Source organism: Oncorhynchus gorbuscha, unplaced genomic scaffold (assembly GCF_021184085.1).
Source record: "Oncorhynchus gorbuscha isolate QuinsamMale2020 ecotype Even-year unplaced genomic scaffold, OgorEven_v1.0 Un_scaffold_676, whole genome shotgun sequence".
Classification (NCBI taxonomy): Eukaryota; Metazoa; Chordata; class Actinopteri; order Salmoniformes; family Salmonidae; genus Oncorhynchus; species Oncorhynchus gorbuscha.
The window spans coordinates 314884-338347 of NW_025745494.1; the positions used below are offsets into that span (position 1 = coordinate 314884).

Genomic DNA, 23464 nt, shown 5'->3' on the forward strand with positions numbered 1-23464 from the left:
TGGGTTAGCAGGAGTCACTATGGAATGTTGTAGGTGTTACCGTTGCAGTAGATCATGGATTGGGTTAGCAGGAGTCACTATGGAATGTTGTAGGTGTTACCGTGGCAGTAGATCATGGATTGGGTTAGCAGGAGACACTATGGAATGTTTTAGGTGTTACCGTGGCAGTAGATCATGGATTGGGTTAGCAGGAGTCACTATGGAATGTTTTAGGTGTTACCGTGGCAGTAGATCATGGATTGGGTTAGCAGGAGTCACTATGGAATGTTTTAGGTGTTACCGTGATCATGGATTGGGTTAGCAGGAGTCACTATGGAATGTTTTAGGTGTTACCGAGTAGATCATGGATTGGGTTAGCAGGAGTCACTATGGAATGTTGTAGGTGTTACCGTGGCAGTAGATCATGGATTGGATTAGCAGGAGTCACTATGGAATGTTGTAGGTGTTACCGTGGCAGTAGATCATGGATTGGGTTAGCAGGAGTCACTATGGAATGTTTTAGGTGTTACCGTGGCAGTAGATCATGGATTGGGTTAGCAGTAGTCACTATGGAATGTTTTAGGTGTTACCGTGGCAGTAGATCATGGATTGGGTTAGCAGGAGTCACTATGGAATGTTTTAGGTGTTACCGTGGCAGTAGATCATGGATTGGGTTAGCAGGAGTCACTATGGAATGTTTTAGGTGTTACCGTGGCAGTAGATCATGGATTGGGTTAGCAGGAGTCACTATGGAATGTTGTAGGTGTTACCGTGGCAGTAGATCATGGATTGGGTTAGCAGGAGACACTATGGAATGTTTTAGGTGTTACCGTGGCAGTAGATCATGGATTGGGTTAGCAGGAGTCACTATGGAATGTTTTAGGTGTTACCGTGGCAGTAGATCATGGATTGGGTTAGCAGGAGTCACTATGGAATGTTGTAGGTGTTACCGTGGCAGTAGATCATGGATTGGGTTAGCAGGAGTCACTATGGAATGTTGTAGGTGTTACCGTGGCAGTAGATCATGGATTGGGTTAGCAGGAGTCACTATGGAATGTTTTAGGTGTTACCGTGGCAGTAGATCATGGATTGGGTTAGCAGGAGACACTATGGAATGTTTTAGGTGTTACCGTGGCAGTAGATCATGGATTGGGTTAGCAGGAGTCACTATGGAATGTTGTAGGTGTTACCGTGGCAGTCTGAAGATGGTTAAATACAACACAACTAGATTGGTTCATGACAACACAGACACACCAAGGTCATAACTTCCAGGCATTCAAGCCTATCAGATCCTTCATTAGTTCAACTTAACCAATGTTTGGAATTCAATCAAGTGAGGAAACGTTTTGCTGTGCAGTGATCTTCTATCAGGAACGTTACAGGTGGATCTGGTGTCAGGTTAAACCTAGAAATACATTTCTCTCATGAACCTCCATGTTTTTCTGTGTTTTTATTCCAGTTGTCAGGAATGGTCACATCTCGGAGGACACGGAGACCATCGCTGACCAGATGCAGCTACCTGTCCAGAGTGCCCTGACTGATGACTCTGAGGAACCCGTCATCATGGCCTCAGAGGCCCTGGAGACCATGGGGTCTGGATGGGAGGAGGACCAGGTCCTGGAGATGCTGGCTGCAGCCGAGCCAGAGGTTTCCCCTGAAGCCCCTGTTGAGGCTGCAGCCGTAGATTCAGAGGTCCCTTCAGAGGCTGTAGTCTTAGTAGAGGCTGTGGTCTTAGTAGAGGCTGTGGTCCCAGTGGAGGTGGCGGCCCCTGTTGAGGCTGTCGTGGTTGAGACCACTCCTGTGGCAGAGACTCCTGCTGAGACAGTGGTGTCTGAGGAGGCCCCTGTTGTTGAAACTGGAGCTGCAGTGGAGGTGGCTACCCTGGTCGAGGCAGCTGCACCTGTGGAAGCTGCTGCCCCAGTCGAGGTGGCTGAAACTGTCTCAGAGGCAGCTCCAGCCCCGACAGAGGAGACCCCAGCTCCAGCCCCGACAGAGGAGACCCCAGCTCCAGCCCCGACAGAGGAGACCCCAGCTCCAGCCCCGACAGAGGAGACCCCAGCTCCAGCCCCGACAGAGGAGACCCCAGCTCCAGCCCCGACAGAGGAGACCCCAGCCCCGACAGAGGAGATCCCAGCTCCAGCCCTGACAGCGGAGACCCCAGCTCCAGCAGCGGTGACCCCAGCTCCAGCCCCAAAAGAGGAGACCAAAGATGCTCCAGCCCCTGTGGCCGCTGTCCCTGAGCCAGTAACCCCTGCTGCTGAGCCTGTGGCTGCTGTCCCAGAGGGGGCCCCCGCTGTGGAGACCCCTGCACCCAGTGGCCCCATAACTGACGTTGTTGCTGCTGAGCCTGCAGCAGAGCCAATAACCACCCCTGTGGCTGTGGAGGCCCCTGTAGCAGCCGTTGCCAATGAGCCTGTGGAGGCCCCAGGACCAGTGAGGCCCCAGGACCAGTGGAGGCCCCAGGACCAGTGGAGGCCCCAGGACCAGTGGAGGCCCCAGGACCAGTGGAGGCCCCAGGTGAGGTGACGGCTCCAGCCCCAGAGCCTGCAGTAGAGACTCCTACCCCTGCTCCCGAAGCCGCCCCAGGGCTAACACCAGCCGCCCCTGCTCCCTCAGACGCCCCTACCCTTGCCCCAGAGCTAACAACAGCCGCCCCTGATCCCTCAGACGCCCCTACACCTACCCCAGAGCTAACACCAGCCACCCCTGCTCCTGTGGCCCCGCCTACTCCTGCCCCAGAGCTAACACCAGCCACCCCTGCTCCTGTGGCCCCGCCTACTCCTGCCCCAGAGCTAACACCAGCCACCCCTGCTCCTGTGGCCCCGCCTACTCCTGCCCCAGAGCTAACACCAGCCACCCCTGCTCCTGTGGCCCCGCCTACTCCTGCTATCTCAATCCCAGAGATTGATGGTATGTACTCCTCTAACGCTTCATCCTCACTCTACATATTTAAAACGTCATCTAACGTCATCCCTGTCTTACTATGGTGTATTTACCAGGCTCACAAATAGTTGCATTGGGATTATAGTGTGGTCACATTTCACCTCGGTAACACAGCACCAACTGATTTGTACTGAGGGACAATTAAATTCCACAGAGCAAAATGGCTGCCATTTATTGTCCCGATTAGCCCCAAGGGAGGTTATGATTGTTCTTCCAGCTCATAGATTCACTAAATTGATATGTTACCTAGAACACCTGTCTCTCCTGACCTAAATAAGGTGTGTCAGTCAGTCTGTTGTAGCCTGCCGGATCAGGCTTATCTGGAAAAGGGTTTGTCCTCCCCTGCCCCAGGCACAAATAGCTGAGAAGACATCGCTGCAAATATGCATGATGTGGGGAGAGAGGGTGAGATGAGATGTGGGGAGAGACAGTGAGATGTGGGGAGAGACAGTGAGATGTGGGGAGAGACGGTGAGATGTGGGGAGAGAGGGTGAGATGAGATGTGGGGAGAGACAGTGAGATGTGGGGAGAGACGGTGAGATGTGGGGAGAGACGGTGAGATGTGGGGAGACACGGTGAGATGTGGGGAGACACGGTGAGATGTGGGGAGAGACGGTGAGATGTGGGGAGAGACGGTGAGATGTGGGGAGAGACTGTGAGAGTGAGATGTGGGGAGAGACGGTGAGAGTGAGATGTGGGGAGAGACTGTGAGCGTGAGATGTGGGGAGAGACTGTGAGCGTGAGATGTGGGGAGAGACTGTGAGCGTGAGATGTGGGGAGAGACGGAGAGATGTGGGGAGAGACGGAGAGCGTGAGATGTGGGGAGAGACTGAGAGATGTGGGGAGAGACGGAGAGCGTGAGATGTGGGGAGAGACGGTGAGATGAGATGTGGGGAGAGACGGTGAGCGTGAGATGTGGGGAGAGACGGTGAGCGTGAGATGTGGGGAGAGACGGTGAGCGTGAGATGTGGGGAGAGACTGTGAGCGTGAGTTGTGGGGAGAGACGGAGAGCGTGAGATGTGGGGAGAGACGGAGAGATGTGGGGAGAGACGGAGAGATGTGGGGAGAGACGGAGAGATGTGGGGAGAGACGGAGAGATGTGGGGAGAGACGGAGAGATGTGGGGAGAGACGGAGAGATGTGGGGAGAGACGGAGAGATGTGGGGAGAGACGGAGAGCGTGAGATGTGGGGAGAGACGGAGAGCGTGAGATGTGGGGAGAGACGGTGAGAGTGAGATGTGGGGAGAGACGGTGAGAGTGAGATGTGGGGAGAGACGGTGAGCGTGAGATGTGGGGAGAGACGGAGAGATGTGGGGAGAGACGGAGAGCGTGAGATGTGGGGAGAGACGGAGAGCGTGAGATGTGGGGAGAGACGGAGAGATGTGGGGAGAGACGGAGAGATGTGGGGAGAGACGGAGAGATGTGGGGAGAGACGGAGAGATGTGGGGAGAGACGGAGAGATGTGGGGAGAGACGGAGAGATGTGGGGAAAGACGGAGAGATGTGGGGAGAGACGGAGAGATGTGGGGAGAGAGTGAGAGCGTGAGATGTGGGCAGAGACTGAGAGATGTGGGGAGAGACGGAGAGCGTGAGATGTGGGGAGAGACGGTGAGAGTGAGATGTGGGCAGAGACTGAGAGATGTGGGGAGAGACTGAGAGATGAGATGTGGGGAGAGACGGTGAGAGTGAGATGTGGGGAGAGACGGAGAGATGTGGGGAGAGACGGTGAGAGTGAGATCTGGGGAGAGACGGAGAGATGTGGGGAGAGACGGTGAGCGTGAGATGTGGGGAGAGACGGAGAGATGTGGGGAGAGACTGAGAGCGTGAGATGTGGGGAGAGACGGAGAGATGTGGGGAGAGACGGAGAGCGTGAGATGTGGGGAGAGACGGTGAGAGTGAGATGTGGGGAGAGACGGTGAGAGTGAGATGTGGGGAGAGACTGAGAGATGTGGGGAGAGACGGTGAGAGTGAGATGTGGGGAGAGACGGTGAGCGTGAGATGTGGGGATAGACGGAGAGATGTGGGGAGAGACTGAGAGCGTGAGATGTGGGGAGAGACGGTGAGAGTGAGATGTGGGGAGAGACGGTGAGCGTGAGATGTGGGGAGAGACGGTGAGCATGAGATGTGGGGAGAGACGGTGAGAGTGAGATGTGGGGAGAGACGGTGAGCGTGAGATGTGGGGATAGACGGTGAGATGTGGGGAGAGACGGTGAGCGTGAGATGTGGGGAGAGACGGTGAGATGTGGGGAGAGACGGTGAGCGTGAGATGTGGGGAGAGACGGTGAGATGTGGGGAGAGACGGTGAGCGTGAGATGTGGGGAGAGACGGTGAGCGTGAGATGTGGGGAGAGACGGTGAGAGTGAGATGTGGGGAGAGACGGAGAGATGTGGGGAGAGACTGAGAGCGTGAGATGTGGGGAGAGACGGAGAGATGTGGGGAGAGACGGAGAGATGTGGGGAGAGACGGAGAGATGTGGGGAGAGACGGAGAGATGTGGGGAGAGACTGAGAGATGTGGGGAGAGACTGAGAGCGTGAGATGTGGGGAGAGACGGTGAGAGTGAGATGTGGGGAGAGACGGAGAGCGTGAGATGTGGGGAGAGACGGTGAGAGTGAGATGTGGGCAGAGACTGAGAGATGTGGGGAGAGACTGAGAGATGAGATGTGGGGAGAGACGGTGAGAGTGAGATGTGGGGAGAGACGGAGAGCGTGAGATGTGGGGAGAGACGGTGAGAGTGAGATGTGGGCAGAGACTGAGAGATGAGATGTGGGGAGAGACGGTGAGATGAGATGTGGGGAGAGACGGTGAGATGTGGGGAGAGACGGAGAGATGTGGGGAGAGACGGTGAGAGTGAGATGTGGGGAGAGACGGAGAGATGTGGGGAGAGACGGAGAGATGTGGGGAGAGACGGAGAGATGTGGGGAGAGACTGAGAGATGTGGGGAGAGACTGAGAGCGTGAGATGTAGGCAGAGACTGAGAGATGTGGGGAGAGACTGAGAGCGTGAGATGTGGGGAGAGACGGTGAGAGTGAGATGTGGGGAGAGACGGAGAGCGTGAGATGTGGGGAGAGACGGTGAGAGTGAGATGTGGGCAGAGACTGAGAGATGTGGGGAGAGACTGAGAGATGAGATGTGGGGAGAGACGGTGAGATGAGATGTGGGGAGAGACGGTGAGATGTGGGGAGAGACGGAGAGATGTGGGGAGAGACGGTGAGAGTGAGATGTGGGGAGAGACTGAGAGATGTGGGGAGAGACGGAGAGATGTGGGGAGAGACGGAGAGATGTGGGGAGAGACGGAGAGATGTGGGGAGAGACGGAGAGCGTGAGATGTGGGGAGAGACGGGGAGAGACGGTGAGAGTGAGATGTGGGGAGAGACTGAGAGCGTGAGATGTGGGGAGAGACGGAGAGATGTGGGGAGAGACGGAGAGATGTGGGGAGAGACGGAGAGATGTGGGGAGAGACGGAGAGATGTGGGGAGAGACTGAGAGATGTGGGGAGAGACTGAGAGCGTGAGATGTAGGCAGAGACTGAGAGATGTGGGGAGAGACTGAGAGCGTGAGATGTGGGCAGAGACAGAGATGTGGGGAGAGACTGAGAGATGTGAGGAGAGACTGAGAGCGTGAGATGTAGGCAGAGACTGAGAGATGTGGGGAGAGACTGAGAGCATGAGATGTGGGGAGAGACGGTGAGAGTGAGATGTGGGGAGAGACTGAGAGATGAGATGTGGGGAGAGACGGTGAGAGTGAGATGTGGGGAGAGACTGAGAGCGTGAGATGTGGGGAGAGACGGTGAGAGTGAGATGTGGGGAGAGACGGTGAGAGTGAGATGTGGGGAGAGACGGTGAGATGTGGGGAGAGACGGTGAGAGTGAGATGTGGGGAGAGACGGAGAGCGTGAGATGTGGGGAGAGACGGTGAGAGTGAGATGTGGGCAGAGACTGAGAGATGTGGGGAGAGACTGAGAGATGAGATGTGGGGAGAGACTGTGAGAGTGAGATGTGGGGAGAGACTGAGAGCGTGAGATGTGGGGAGAGACGGTGAGAGTGAGATGTGGGGAGAGACGGTGAGAGTGAGATGTGGGGAGAGACGGAGAGCGTGAGATGTGGGGAGAGACGGTGAGAGTGAGATGTGGGCAGAGACTGAGAGATGTGGGGAGAGACTGAGAGATGAGATGTGGGGAGAGACGGTGAGATGAGATGTGGGGAGAGACGGTGAGATGTGGGGAGAGACGGAGAGATGTGGGGAGAGACGGTGAGAGTGAGATGTGGGGAGAGACGGAGAGATGTGGGGAGAGACGGAGAGATGTGGGGAGAGACGGAGAGATGTGGGGAGAGACTGAGAGATGTGGGGAGAGACTGAGAGCGTGAGATGTGGGGAGAGACAGAGATGTGGGGAGAGACTGAGAGCGTGAGATGTGGGGAGAGACGGTGAGAGTGAGATGTGGGGAGAGACTGAGAGCGTGAGATGTGGGGAGAGACGGTGAGATGTGGGGAGAGACGGTGAGAGTGAGATGTGGGGAGAGACGGAGAGATGTGGGGAGAGACGGAGAGATGTGGGGAGAGACGGAGAGCGTGAGATGTGGGGAGAGACGGGGAGAGACGGTGAGAGTGAGATGTGGGGAGAGACGGAGAGATGTGGGGAGAGACGGAGAGATGTGGGGAGAGACGGAGAGATGTGGGGAGAGACGGAGAGCGTGAGATGTGGGGAGAGACGGAGAGATGTGGGGAGAGACGGTGAGATGAGATGTGGGGAGAGACGGAGAAAGTGAGATGTGGGGAGAGACGGTGAGAGTGAGATGTGGGGAGAGACTGAGAGATGTGGGGAGAGACGGTGAGAGTGAGATGTGGGGAGAGACGGTGAGAGTGAGATGTGGGCAGAGACTGAGAGATGTGGGGAGAGACGGTGAGAGTGAGATGTGGGGAGAGACGGTGAGAGTGAGATGTGGGGAGAGACGGTGAGAGTGAGATGTGGGCAGAGACTGAGAGATGAGATGTGGGGAGAGACGGTGAGATGAGATGTGGGGAGAGACTGAGAGATGAGATGTGGGGAGAGACGGTGAGAGTGAGATTTGGGCAGAGACTGAGAGATGAGATGTGGGGAGAGACGGTGAGATGTGGGGAGAGACGGTGAGCGTGAGATGTGGGGAGAGACGGAGAGCGTGAGATGTGGGGAGAGACGGAGAGATTTGGGGAGAGACGGTGAGCGTGAGATGAGATGTGGGGAGAGACGGTGAGCGTAATGATGAGATGTGGGGAGAGACGGTGAGAGTGAGATGAGATGTGGGGAGACGGTGAGATGTGGGGAGAGACGGTGAGCGTGAGATGGTGAGCGTGAGATGTGGAGAGAGACGGTGAACGTGATGATGAGATGTGGGGAGAGACGGAGAGATGTGGGGAGAGACGGAGAGAGTGAGATGAGATGTGGGGAGAGACGGTGAGATGTGGGGAGAGACGGAGAGAGTGAGATGTGGGGAGAGACTGTGAGAGTGAGATGTGGGGAGAGACGGAGAGCGTGATGATGAGATGTGGGGAGAGACTGAGAGTGAGATGTGGGGAGAGACGGTGAGATGAGATGTGGGGAGAGACGGTGAGATGTGGGGAGAGACGGTGAGAGTGAGATGTGGGGAGAGACGGAGAGATGTGGGGAGAGACGGAGAGATGTGGGGAGAGACGGAGAGCGTGAGATGTGGGGAGAGACGGAGAGATGTGGGGAGAGACGGTGAGAGTGAGATGTGGGGAGAGACGGAGAGATGTGGGGAGAGACGGAGAGATGTGGGGAGAGACGGAGAGCGTGAGATGTGGGGAGAGACGGAGAGCGTGAGATGTGGGGAGAGACGGTGAGAGTGAGATGTGGGCAGAGACTGAGAGATGTGATGTGGGGAGAGACGGTGAGATGAGATGTGGGGAGAGACGGTGAGAGTGAGATGTGGGGAGAGACGGAGAGATGTGGGGAGAGACGGAGAGAGTGAGATGTGGGGAGAGACTGAGAGATGTGGGGAGAGACGGTGAGCGTGAGATGTGGGGAGAGACGGAGAGATGTGGGGAGAGACGGAGAGCGTGAGATGTGGGGAGAGACGGAGAGCGTGAGATGTGGGGAGAGACGGAGAGATTTGGGGAGAGACGGTGAGCGTGAGATGAGATGTGGGGAGAGACGGTGAGCGTAATGATGAGATGTGGGGAGAGACGGTGAGCGTAATGATGAGATGTGGGGAGAGACGGTGAGAGTGAGATGAGATGTGGGGAGACGGTGAGATGTGGGGAGAGACGCTGAGCGTGAGATGGTGAGCGTGAGATGTGGAGAGAGACGGTGAACGTGATGATGAGATGTGGGGAGAGACGGTGAGCGTGAGATGAGATGTGGGGAGAGACGGTGAGATGTGGGGAGAGACGGAGAGAGTGAGATGTGGGGAGAGACGGAGAGAGTGAGATGTGGGGAGAGACTGAGAGTGAGATGTGGGGAGAGACGGAGAGCGTGATGATGAGATGTGGGGAGAGACGGAGAGCGTGATGATGAGATGTGGGGAGAGACTGTGAGAGTGAGATGTGGGGAGAGACGGAGAGAGTGAGATGTGGGGAGAGACTGTGAGAGTGAGATGTGGGGAGAGACTGTGAGAGTGAGATGTGGGGAGAGACGGAGAGAGTGAGATGTGGGGAGAGACTGTGAGAGTGAGATGTGGGGAGAGACTGAGAGAGTGAGATGTGGGGAGAGACTGAGAGAGTGAGATGTGGGGAGAGACTGTGAGAGTGAGATGAGATGTGGGGAGAGACGGAGAGAGTGAGATGTGGAGAGAGACGGTGAACGTGATGATGAGATGTGGGGAGAGACGGTGAGCGTGAGATGAGATGTGGGGAGAGACGGTGAGATGTGGGGAGAGACGCAGAGAGTGAGATGTGGGGAGAGACTGAGAGTGAGATGTGGGGAGAGACGGAGAGCGTGATGATGAGATGTGGGGAGAGACGGAGAGCGTGATGATGAGATGTGGGGAGAGACTGTGAGAGTGAGATGTGGGGAGAGACGGAGAGAGTGAGATGTGGGGAGAGACTGTGAGAGTGAGATGTGGGGAGAGACTGTGAGAGTGAGATGTGGGGAGAGACAAGAAAGAGATGTGGGGAGAGACTGTGAGAGTGAGATGTGGGGAGAGACTGAGAGAGTGAGATGTGGGGAGAGACTGTGAGAGTGAGATGTGGGGAGAGACTGTGAGAGTGAGATGAGATGTGAGAGTGAGATGTGGGGAGAGACTGTGAGATATGGGGAGAGACTGTGAGAGTGAGATGAGATGTGGGGAGAGACGGAGAGCGTGATGATGAGATGTGGGGAGAGACGGTGAGAGTGAGATGTGGGGAGAGACTGTGAGAGTGAGATGTGGGGAGAGACGGAGAGCGTGATGATGAGATGTGGGGAGAGACTGTGAGAGTGAGATGTGGGGAGAGACTGTGAGAGTGAGATGTGGGGAGAGACGGTGAGAGTGAGATGTTGACTGTGAGATATGGGGAGAGACGGAGAGCGTGATGATGAGATGTGGAAAGAGACGGAGAGCGTGATGATGAGATGTGGGGAGAGACGGTGAGCCTGTCCAGTGACTCGTAGTAAGTCATTAGGTAGATAATTCATGTTTTTCATGGCCCCTTGTCATGAAATATGAGATTAGGTTATTATCCCACTGTTCTGGCCAAAGCATGTCAGACCCCCACCATAAATCTCTACAGTCACAATAGAATCATCACAATATAATTTTCACAGTAGAACTTCACAATCACAATAGAATCTACACAATAGAATCTTCTCAATCACAATAGAATCTACACAATAGAATCTACACAATCACAATAGAATCTACACAATCACAATAGAATCTACACAATAGAATCTTCTCAATCACAATAGAATCTACACAATAGAATCTTCTCAATCACAATAGAATCTACACAATAGAATCTTCTCAATCACAATAGAATCTACACAATCAGATAGAATCTTCACAATAGAAATTTCACAATCACAATAATCTTCACAATCACAATATAAATTTCAATATAATCTACACAATAGAATCTACACAATATTATTCTGTGTTTAAATGAGGGTGAAGATAAGTCTAGCATGTCTGTTTGAGTTGGGAGATTTCCCCTGAGTCACAGAGGAAAAGCCAAGCTCTGTTTCAGGGCTATGTTTAGCTATAGGTAACCCGTCTATGTAATGCTGCCCTGGAAAATGTGATGAGCCCAAAGTTCTGTTACCTTACATCCACTACCAGGAAAACCACTGCTACTGTACAGCCCACTATGTGTAGGTCTGCAGTCAGTTCCTATGATTACTGGTACTGTACAGCCCACTATGTGTAGGTCTGCAGTCAGTTCCTATGGTTACTGGTACTGTACAGCCCACTATGTGTAGGTCTGCAGTCAGTTCCTATGGTTACTGGTACTGTACAGCCCACTATGTGTAGGTCTGCAGTCAGTTCCTATGGTTACGGGTACTGTGCCCACTATGTGTAGGCCTACAGTCAGTTCCTATGGTTACGGGTACTGTACAGCCCACTATGTGTAGGTCTACAGTCAGTTCATATGGTTACGGGTACTGTACAGCCCAGTATGTGTAGGTCTGCAGTCAGTTCCTATGGTTACGGGTACTGTACAGCCCACTATGTGTAGGTCTGCAGTCAGTTCCTATGGTTACGGGTACTGTACAGCCCACTATGTGTAGGTCTGCAGTCAGTTCCTATGGTTACGGGTACTGTACAGCCCACTATGTGTAGGCCTACAGTCAGTTCCTATGGTTACGGGTACTGTACAGCCCACTATGTGTAGGTCTACAGTCAGTTCATATGGTTACGGGTACTGTACAGCCCACTATGTGTAGGCCTACAGTCAGTTCCTGTGGTTACGGGTACTGTACAGCCCACTATGTGTAGGCCTACAGTCAGTTCCTGTGGTTACGGGGTACTGTACAGCCCACTATGTGTAGGCCTACAGTCAGTTCCTATGGTTACGGGTACTGTACAGCCCACTATGTGTAGGCCTACAGTCAGTTCCTGTGGTTGCGGGTACTGTACAGCCCACTATGTGTAGGTCTGCAGTCAGTTCCTGTGGTTACGGGTACTGTACAGCCCACTATGTGTAGGCCTACAGTCAGTTCCTGTGGTTACGGGTACTGTACAGCCCACTATGTGTAGGCCTACAGTCAGTTCCTGTGGTTACGGGTACTGTACAGCCCACTATGTGTAGGCCTACAGTCAGTTCCTGTGGTTACGGGTACTGTACAGCCCACTATGTGTAGGCCTACAGTCAGTTCCTGTGGTTATGGGTAGTGGTTCTCTCTCTCTCTACCTACCTACCTACCTACCTACCTACCTACCTACCTACCTACCTACCTACCTACCTACCTACCTACCTACCAGACATGCAGACTGAGTAGTAGAGGTCTCCAGTGGTTCCTAGTCTGTCCGTCTGCCCCTCCACTCTCCAAACACAGAAAGAACAAACTGTCCTTTTTAGGCAGAGAGAGAGGACCCACCCCTTCAGTTGCATGTGCTACTGTCAGGAGTTGCATAACTCTCTCTCTCTCTGTGGTGAATGCTGTTTGCATGGCTGGCCACACACCCTATAACCAGGTTATTCACCAAGCCAGCTCTGCTGAACAAGATGATGTGGTAACAGAGAGAGGTTTGACTCTGGGCTCTCTGCTACTATTCACCAAGCCGGCTCTGCTGAACAAGATGATGTGGTAACAGAGAGGTTTGACTCTAGGCTCTCTGTTACTATTCACCAAGCCGGCTCTGCTGAACAAGATGATGTGGTAACAGAGAGGTTTGACTCTGGGCTCTCTGTTACTATTCACCAAGCCGGCTCTGCTGAACAAGATGATGTGGTAACAGAGAGGTTTGACTCTAGGCTCTCTGTTACTATTCACCAAGCCGGCTCTGCTGAACAAGATGATGTGGTAACAGAGAGGTTTGACTCTGGGCTCTCTGTTACTATTCACCAAGCCGGCTCTGCTGAACAAGATGATGTGGTAACAGAGAGAGGTTTGACTCTAGGGCTCTCTGTTACTATTCACCAAGCCGGCTCTGCTGAACAAGATGATGTGGTAACAGAGAGAGGTTTGACTCTAGGGCTCTCTGTTACTATTCACCAAGCCGGCTCTGCTGAACAAGATGATGTAGTAACAGAGAGAGGTTTGACTCTAGGGCTCTCTGCTCCGTCTTTGTTTTTCTATGCTAATAGTTCAATGGCACGAAGGCTGTTCATGTTGGAATGTCACATTAACCACACACACACACACACACACACACACACACACACACACACACACACACACACACACACACACACACACACACACACACACACACACACACACACACACACACACACACACACACACACACACACACAGCCAGGTGTTGATTTCCAGTGTGTGTTGTTTTCCAGGTGTTCCGGTGGTTGTGTCGGAGGTGGCACAGGAAGCAGCGGCCTTGGTGTTGGCTGGAGTGGCACAGGAAGCAGAGAAAGACAAGAAACAGAACTAAGAAGAGAGGTCAAACTGAGGAGGCCGCTGGTAAGAACCCCCCCCCCCCCCCAGATGATACCCAGACAGAACAGACACTCATAAAAACATTGAACTATTCTCACAGATGATGACATGCCACTAAGCAAATTCAATGTAAAACAACAATGTGAATCTTTCATTGAATATAAATGATCTTGAATTTCCCCATTTCAAGGACTTGATGATGTGTATATAAGAGCATACAAGCTTCATGTCTATGAACAAGGAATCTAATTAACTACGATTATTGAATAATGTACTTATGTTACTCGATATACAAGCATCTGTAACTAAATACAATTTGTTTTTTTTTGTGTCTTTCAGTGGCCTGGGAAACACAACCTTCTTGGATAAAACCTCTGTTTTTACATTCAGAGACGATTTGTAGATAAGATGCACAACCCAAAGACCAGGAAGTTAAAAACACACACACTCATCTACCACAACGATGACAGACCAGGAAGTTAACACACACACTCATCTACCACAACGATGACAGACCAGGAAGTTAAAAACACACACACTCATCTGCCACAACGATGACAGACCAGGAAGTTAAAAACACACTCATCTACCACAACGATGACAGACCAGGAAGTTAAAACACACTCATCTACCACAACAATGACAGACCAGGAAGTTAAAAACACACACACTCCTCTACCACAACGATGACAGACCAGGAAGTTAAAAACACACACACTCATCTGCCACAACGATGACAGACCAGGAAGTTAAAACACACTCATCTGCCACAACGATGACAGACAGGAAGTTAAAAACACACACACTCATCTGCCACAACGATGACAGACCAGGAAGTTAAAAACACACACACTCATCTACCACAACGATGACAGACCAGGAAGTTAAAAACACACAAACTCATCTACCACAACGATGACAGACCAGGAAGTTAAAAACACACTCATCTACCACAACGATGACAGACCAGGAAGTTAAAAACACACACACTCATCTGCCACAACGATGACAGACCAGGAAGTTAAAACACACTCATCTGCCACAACGATGACAGACAGGAAGTTAAAAACACACACACTCATCTACCACAACGATGACAGACCAGGAAGTTAAAAACACACACACTCATCTACCACAACAGACCAGGAAGTTAAAAACACAGACCAGGAAGTTAAAAACACACACTCATCTACCACAACGATGACATCTACCACAACGATGACAGACCAGGAAGTTAAAACACACTCATCTGCCACAACGATGACAGACCAGGAAGTTAAAACACACTCATCTGCCACAACGATGACAGACCAGGAAGTTAAAACACACACATCTACCACAACGATGACAGACCAGGAAGTTAAAACACACTCACCTGCCACAACGATGACAGACCAGCTCAATACATATTCCTGTCAGGATATGTCCCAAATGGCACCTAATTCCCTGATGAGGGGATAGGGTGTAATTTCAGACGGAGAGACTTGTCAAAGTGCCTTCCCATCCTGGAAATATGGATGGGTCACTTTTCTTCTTCTATTGCCAATAACATTGTTAAAGAGAATTAACATGTAACCTGGAGACACCTGGGCTTCCAACCATGTAACCTGGAGACACCTGGGCTTCCAACCATGTAACCTGGAGACACCTGGGCTTCCAACCATGTAACCTGGAGACACCTGGGCTTCCAACCATGTAACCTGGAGACACCTGGGCTTCCAACCATGTAACCTGGAGACACCTGGGCTTCCAACCATGTAACCTGGAGACACCTGGGCTTCCAACCATGTAACCTGGAGACACCTGGGCTTCCAACCATGTAACCTGGAGACACCTGGGCTTCCAACCATGTAACCTGGAGACACCTGGGCTTCCAACCATGTAACCTGGGGACACCTGGGCTTCCACCTGAACGTTTACTCCCAATTACCTGGAGCCACCTGGGCTTCCACCTGAACGTTTACTCCCAATTACCTGGAGCCACCTGGGCTTCCACCTGAACTCTCTGACTCCCAATTACCTGGAGACACCTGGGCTTCCAACCATGTTACCTGGAGCCACCTGGGCTTCCAACCATGTAACCTGGAGCCACCTGGGCTTCCAACCATGTAACCTGGAGACACCTGGGCTTCCGACCATTGTAACCTGGAGCCACCTGGGCTTCCGACCATGTAACCTGGAGACACCTGGGCTTCCGACCATGTAACCTGGAGACACCTGGGCTTTCCACCTGAACGTTTACTCCCAATTACCTGGAACCACCTGGGCTTCCACCTGAACTTTCTGACTCCCAATTACCTGGAGCTCCCTGGGCTTCCACCTGAACTCTGACTCTCTCTAACAGACAGCTGGGCTTCCACCTGAACTCTGACTCTCTCTAATAGACAGCTGTGGTGAAGCCAAACGATGCACTACTTTAGCAACAAACTGTGAAGTTGAGGTGCAGAGACAGACTACACGGTCACTTTAAGGTTGTCAATATGGAGCCAACGTTGTGTTGAACAGCTTCTCGGTGGGAGAATGTTGAATAATAAATACTACTTGACTTTTACTAGCTGCTCTGATAGAGGAAGACAAGCCAAACAATCTAACAAACTGTTCTTCTGGACTAGACTGAACCCTGCTGATGGGGAACTCAATCTAACAACCTGTTCTTCTGGACTAGACTGGACCCTGCTGATGGGGAACTCACTAACAACCTGTTCTTCTGGACTAGACTGGACCCTGCTGATGGGGAAGTCAATCTAACAACCTGTTCTTTTGGACTAGACTGGACCCTGCTGATGGGGAAGTCAATCTAACAACCTGTTCTTCTGGACTAGACTGGACCCTGCTGATGGGGAACTCAATCTAACAACCTGTTCTTCTGGACTAGACTGAACCCTGCTGATGGGGAACTCAATCTAACAACCTGTTCTTCTGGACTAGACTGAACCCTGCTGATGGGGAACTCAATCTAACAACCTGTTCTTCTGGACTAGACTGAACCCTGCTGATGGGGAACTCAATCTAACAACCTGTTCTTTTGGACTAGACTGGACCCTGCTGATGGGGAACTCAATCTAACAACCTGTTCTTCTGGACTAGACTGGACCCTGCTGATGGGGAACTCAATCTAACAACCTGTTCTTCTGGACTAGACTGAACCCTGCTGATGGGGAACTCAATCTAACAACCTGTTCTTCTGGACTAGACTGGACCCTGCTGATGGGGAACTCAATCTAACAACCTGTTCTTCTGGACTAGACTGAACCCTGTTGATGGGGAACTCAATCTAACAACCTGTTCTTCTGGACTAGACTGGACCCTGCTGATGGGGAACTCAATCTAACAACCTGTTCTTCTGGACTAGACTGGACCCTGCTGATGGGGAACTCAATCTAACAACCTGTTCTTCTGGACTAGACTGGACCCTGCTGATGGGGAAGTCAATCTAACAACCTGTTCTTCTGGACTAGACTGGACCCTGCTGATGGGGAACTCAATCTAACAACCTGTTCTTCTGGACTAGACTGGACCCTGCTGATGGGGAACTCAATCTAACAACCTGTTCTTCTGGACTAGACTGGACCCTGCTGATGGGGAACTCAATCTAACAACCTGTTCTTCTGGACTAGACTGGACCCTGCTGATGGGGAACTCAATCTAACAACCTGTTCTTCTGGACTAGACTGGACCCTGCTGATGGGGAACTCAATCTAACAACCTGTTCTTCTGGACTAGACTGGACCCTGCTGATGGGGAAGTCAATCTAACAACCTGTTCTTCTGGACTAGACTGGACCCTGCTGATGGGGAAGTCAATCTAACAACCTGTTCTTCTGGACTAGACTGGACCCTGCTGATGGGGAACTCAATCTAACAACCTGTTCTTCTGGACTAGACTGGACCCTGCTGATGGGGAACTCAATCTAACAACCTGTTCTTCTGGACTAGACTGGACCCTGCTGATGGGGAACTCAATCTAACAACCTGTTCTTCTGGACTAGACTGGACCCTGCTGATGGGGAACTCAATCTAACAACCTGTTCTTCTGGACTAGACTGACCCTGCTGATGGGGAACTCAATCTAACAACCTGTTCTTCTGGACTAGACTGGACCCTGCTGATGGGGAACTCAATCTAACAACCTGTTCTTCTGGACTGGACTGGACCCTGCTGATGGGGAACTCAATCTAACAACCTGTTCTTCTGGACTAGATACTGAACCCTGCTGATGGGGAACTCAATCTAACAACCTGTTCTTCTGGACTAGACTGGACCCTGCTGATGGGGAACTCAATCTAACAACCTGTTCTTCTGGACTAGACTGGACCCTGCTGATGGGGAACTCAATCTAACAACCTGTTCTTCTGGACTAGACTGGACCCTGCTGATGGGGAACTCAATCTAACAACCTGTTCTTCTGGACTAGACTGGACCCTGCTGATGGGGAACTCAATCTAACAACCTGTTCTTCTGGACTAGACTGGACCCTGCTGATGGGGAACTCAATCTAACAACCTGTTCTTCTGGACTAGACTGGACCCTGCTGATGGGGAAGTCAATCTAACAACCTGTTCTTCTGGACTAGACTGGACCCTGCTGATGGGGAACTCAATCTAACAACCTGTTCTTCTGGACTAGACTGGACCCTGCTGATGGGGAACTCAATCTAACAACCTGTTCTTCTGGACTAGACTGGACCCTGCTGATGGGGAAGTCAATCTAACAACCTGTTCTTCTGGACTAGACTGGACCCTGCTGATGGGGAAGTCAATCTAACAACCTGTTCTTCTGGACTAGACTGGACCCTGCTGATGGGGAAGTCATTAATGAATGAGTGATTACTTTAATACGGTTATTTAACAGGTAGATAAGGAACACCAAGAGCTTAACAGTAGACCTGGAGTGTAATGTTGAGAAGATAATTTACACTGAGCGAACAAAACATTAAGAACACCTTCCCTAATATTGAGTTGCCCTCAGAACAGCTTCAATTCGTCGGGACATGCACTCTACAAGGTGTCTAAAGCGTTCCACAGGGATGCTGGCCCATGTTGACTCTACAAGGTGTGGAAAGCGTTCCACAGGGATGCTGGCCCATGTTCACTCTACAAGGTGTGGAAAGCGTTCCACGGGGATGCTGGCCCATGTTCACTCTACAAGGTGTCGAAAGCATTCCACAGGGATGCTGGCCCATGTTCACTCTACAAGGTGTTGAAAGCGTTCCACAGGGATGCTGGCCCATGTTGACTCTACAAGGTGTCGAAAGCGTTCCACAGGGATGCTGGCCCATGTTGACTCTACAAGGTGTGGAAAGCGTTCCACAGGGATGCTGGTCCATGTTGACTCCAATGCTTCCCACAGTTGTGTCAAGATGCCGGTCCTTCTCTTCTCTATATATAGATTCATGATGTCACTATATATAGTTGGTAGAGCATGGCGCTTGTAACGCCAGGGTAGTGGGTTCAATCCCCGGGACCACCCATACGTAGAATGTATGCACACATGACTGTAAGTCGCTTTGGATAAAAGCGTCTGCTAAATGGCATATATATTATGGCTGGATGTCCTTTGGGTGGTGGACCATTCTTGATATTCAACGGCTCTTAAAGCCACACACATCCATGTCTCGAAGCGTATAAATCCTTCTTTAACCCGTCTCCTCCCCTTCATCTACACGGATTTTGAAGTGGATTTAACAAGTGATCATAGCGTTTACCTGGTCAGTCTGTCATGGAAAGAGAACGGGGTGTTCTTAATGTTTTGTCAACCCGGTGTCTGTTTAGTTCTCCTCTTTCTCACCTTGTTTGTTTCAAAATGTCACTATATATAGATTCATGATGTCACTATATATATAGATTCATGATGTCACTATATATATAGATTCATGATGTCACTATATATATAGATTCATGATGTCACTATATATATAGATTCATGATGTCACTATATATATAGATTCATATATATAGATTCATGATGTCACTATATATATAGATTCATGATGTCACTATATATATAGATTCATGATGTCACTATATATATAGATTCATGATGTCACTATATATATAGATTCATGATGTCACTATATAAAGATTCATGATGTCACTATATATATAGATTCATGATGAGGAGGAGTCCTGATCTCGATGCAGCAGGAAGTGATGTCACTATATATAGATTCATGATGAGTCTGTTTGAGGAGGAGTCCTGATCTCGATGCAGCAGGACGTGATGTCACTATATATAGATTCATGATGAGGAGGAGTCCTGATCTCGATGCAGCAGGACGTGATGTCACTATATATAGATTCATGATGAGGAGGAGTCCTGATCTCGATGCAGCAGGAAGTGATGTCACTATATATAGATTCATGATGAGTCTGTTTGAGGAGGAGTCCTGATCTCGATGCAGCAGGAAGTGATGTCACTATATATAGATTCATGATGAGTCTGTTTGAGGAGGAGTCCTGATCTCGATGCAGCAGGAAGTGATGTCACTATATATAGATTCATGATGAGTCCTGATCTCGATGCAGTAGGACATGAGGTACCAAATCGAGTGTAAATGAACTATTCAGTGTGAAAAACACTCAATGGTTAAAAAAAATAAAATAAAGTTATTTAAACTTTGATTTCTACCTTTTTGTGTTATTTATAATAACATGGAGTTACAAGGATCCGTCACTTGTAGGTTTCTACTTTTTACCTGTCCTCTCTTCACCTGGGAATACACAGGTACACCTTCATACACAGGTACACTCCTGAGCCAACACACTACAGCTCCTCTCCCTTCAGACACAGACCTGAGCCAACACACACTACAGCTCCTCTCCCTAAAGGCACAGACCTGAGCCAACACACACTACAGCTCCTCTCCCTAAAGGCACAGTCCTGAGCCAACACACACTACAGCACCTCTCCCTAAAGGCACAGTCCTGAGCCAACACACACTACAGCACCTCTCCCTTCAGACACAGACCTGAGCCAACACACTACAGCTCCTCTCCCTAAAGGCACAGTCCTGAGCCAACACACACTACAGCACCTCTCCCTTCATACACAGACCTGAGCCAACACACACTACAGCTCCTCTCCCTAAAGGCACAGACCTGAGCCAACACACACTACAGCTCCTCTCCCTTCAGACACAGACCTGAGCCAACACACTACAGCTCCTCTCCCTAAAGGCACAGTCCTGAGCCAACACACACTACAGCACCTCTCCCTTCAGACACAGACCTGAGCCAACACACACTACAGCTCCTCTCCCTAAAGGCACAGACCTGAGCCAACACACACTACAGCTCCTCTACAACCACCTCTGGCTGGAATGCAAAAGATTAAAGATGAAACAAAGGTCTTGGTATTAGATAAGACAGCCACAGGAGTCTGGTTCATCCTGAACAACAACTCTGGAGTCTCTTAATACCTAGCTGGCATTTCCCAAAAGGTCCAGTCTGTCAACCTCCCCCTGAACTTATCAATGGCTCTGCATGTCATTGTAGAGAGACTGTGATTTTTAGTAGGTGTGTGTTGGGCAATAGGATTAAAGAGGTTTAATGTGCTTTTCTATGCCAGACCTTGAAACAGTGGTCGCTGTTCTTCTGTTATATATTCATTCTGATAAGAGCTTTCTGTGTTCTGCACTAAACTGTCTGGATAGTCTTTGTCTACTAATACCTAGACTGAGTTTGGTTTGGAGAGAGCGAGGGGAAGGGTTTGGTTTGGAACTGGAGAGAGAGAGAGGGTTTGGTTTGGAGCTGGAGAAGAAACCAAACCCTTCCCTTCTCTCTCCAGTTCCAAACCAAACCCTTCCCTTCCCTTCCCTCCCGCCCCTCTCTATCAGTATAAAAGACCCCTGTCCACAACCTCAAACAGTCACACTTCAAACTCCACTATGGCCAAGACCAAAGAGCTGTCAAAGGACACCAGAAACAAAATTTTAGACCTACACCAGGCTGGGAAGACTGAATCTACAATAGGTAAGCAGCTTGGTTTGAAGAAATCAACTGTGGGAGCAATTATTAGGAAATGGAAGACATACAAGACCACTGATTATCTTCCTCGATCTGCGGCTCCACGCAAGATCTCACCCCGTGGGGTCAAAATGATCACAAGAACGGTGAGCAAAAATCTCAAAACCACACGGGGGAACCTAGTGAATGACCTGCAGAGAGCTGGGACCAAAGTAACAAAGCCTACCATCAGCAAGGGCATTGAAGATGAAACATGGCTGGGTCTTTCAGCATGACAATGATCCCAAACACACCGCCCGGCAACGAAGGAGTGGCTTTGTAAGAAGCATTTCAAGGTCCTGGAGTGGCCTAGCCAGTCTCCAGATCTCAACCCCATAGAAAATCTTTGGAGGGAGTTGAAAGTCTGTGTTGCCTAGCAACAGCCCCTGCTCGAGAGATCTGCATTCCCCACTGTATGATAGTCATACCTGCCCCACTGTATGATAGGTAGTTAGCGTATCAGCTAACCCACATCACCTGATACCTGAATAGGTAGTTAACCCACATCACCTGATACCTGAATAGGTAGTTAACCCACATCACCTGATACCTGAATAGGTAGTTAATGTATCAGCTAACCCACATCACCTGATACCTGGATAGGTAGTTAATGTATCAGCTAACCCACATTACCTGATACCTGAATAGGTAGTTAACATATCAGCTAACCCACATCATCTGATACCTGAATAGGTAGTTAACCCACATCACCTGATACCTGAATAGGTAGTTAACCCACATCACCTGATACCTGGATAGGTAGTTAATGTATCAGCTAACCCACATCATCTGATACCTGAATAGGTAGTTAACCCACATCACCTGATACCTGAATAGGTAGTTAACCCACATCACCTGATACCTGGATAGGTAGTTAATGTATCAGCTAACCCACATCACCTGATACCTGAATAGGTAGTTAACCCACATCACCTGATACCTGAATAGGTAGTTAACCCACATCACCTGATACCTGGATAGGTAGTTAATGTATCAGCTAACCCACATCATCTGATACCTGAATAGGTAGTTAACCCACATCACCTGATACCTGAATAGGTAGTTAACCCACATCACCTGATACCTGGATAGGTAGTTAATGTATCAGCTAACCCACATCATCTGATACCTGGATAGGTAGTTAACCCACATCACCTGATACCTGGATAGGTAGTTAACCCACATCACCTGATACCCGGATAGGTAGTTAACCCACATCACCTGATACCTGAATAGGTAGTTAACCCACATCACCTGATACCTGGATAGGTAGTTAACCCACATCACCTGATACCCGGATAGGTAGTTAACCCACATCACCTGATACCTGAATAGGTAGTTAACCCACATCACCTGATACCTGGATAGGTAGTTAACCCACATCACCTGATACCTGAATAGGTAGTTAACCCACATCATCTGATACCTGAATAGGTAGTTAACCCACATCACCTGATACCTGAATAGGTAGTTAACCCACATCACCTGATACCTGGATAGGTAGTTAATGTATCAGCTAACCCACATCACCTGATACCTGAATAGGTAGTTAACCCACATCACCTGATACCTGAATAGGTAGTTAACCCACATCACCTGATACCTGGATAGGTAGTTAATGTATCAGCTAACCCACATCACCTGATACCTGAATAGGTAGTTAACCCACATCACCTGATACCTGAATAGGTAGTTAACCCACATCACCTGATACCTGGATAGGTAGTTAATGTATCAGCTAACCCACATCATCTGATACCTGGATAGGTAGTTAACCCACATCACCTGATACCTGGATAGGTAGTTAACCCACATCACCTGATACCTGGATAGGTAGTTAACCCACATCACCTGATACCTGAATAGGTAGTTAACCCACATCACCTGATACCTGGATAGGTAGTTAACCCACATCACCTGATACCTGGATAGGTAGTTAACCCACATCACCTGATACCTGAATAGGTAGTTAACCCACATCACCTGATACCTGGATAGGTAGTTAACCCACA

General features: G+C 50.3%; 1 protein-coding gene across 2 annotated transcripts in view; it reads left to right on the forward strand.

Annotated features, from left to right (window-relative positions):
* LOC124019075 (skin secretory protein xP2-like) overlaps nt 1-13883 on the forward strand; it is a 35194-nt gene extending 21311 nt beyond the window's left edge. The window contains exons 2-5 of one of the 2 annotated variants that reach the window (XM_046334435.1): nt 1439-2400; nt 2436-2889; nt 13348-13474; nt 13790-13883. In XM_046334435.1, coding sequence (XP_046190391.1) covers nt 1439-2400; nt 2436-2889; nt 13348-13445 — 1514 coding nt within the window. In that variant the 3' untranslated portion in view covers nt 13446-13474; nt 13790-13883. Of the gene's footprint in view, nt 1-1438; nt 2890-13347; nt 13475-13789 lie in introns of both variants that reach the window. The other variant, XM_046334436.1, reaches the window with a different exon arrangement.
* Nucleotides 13884-23464: the final 9581 nt, after the last annotated feature.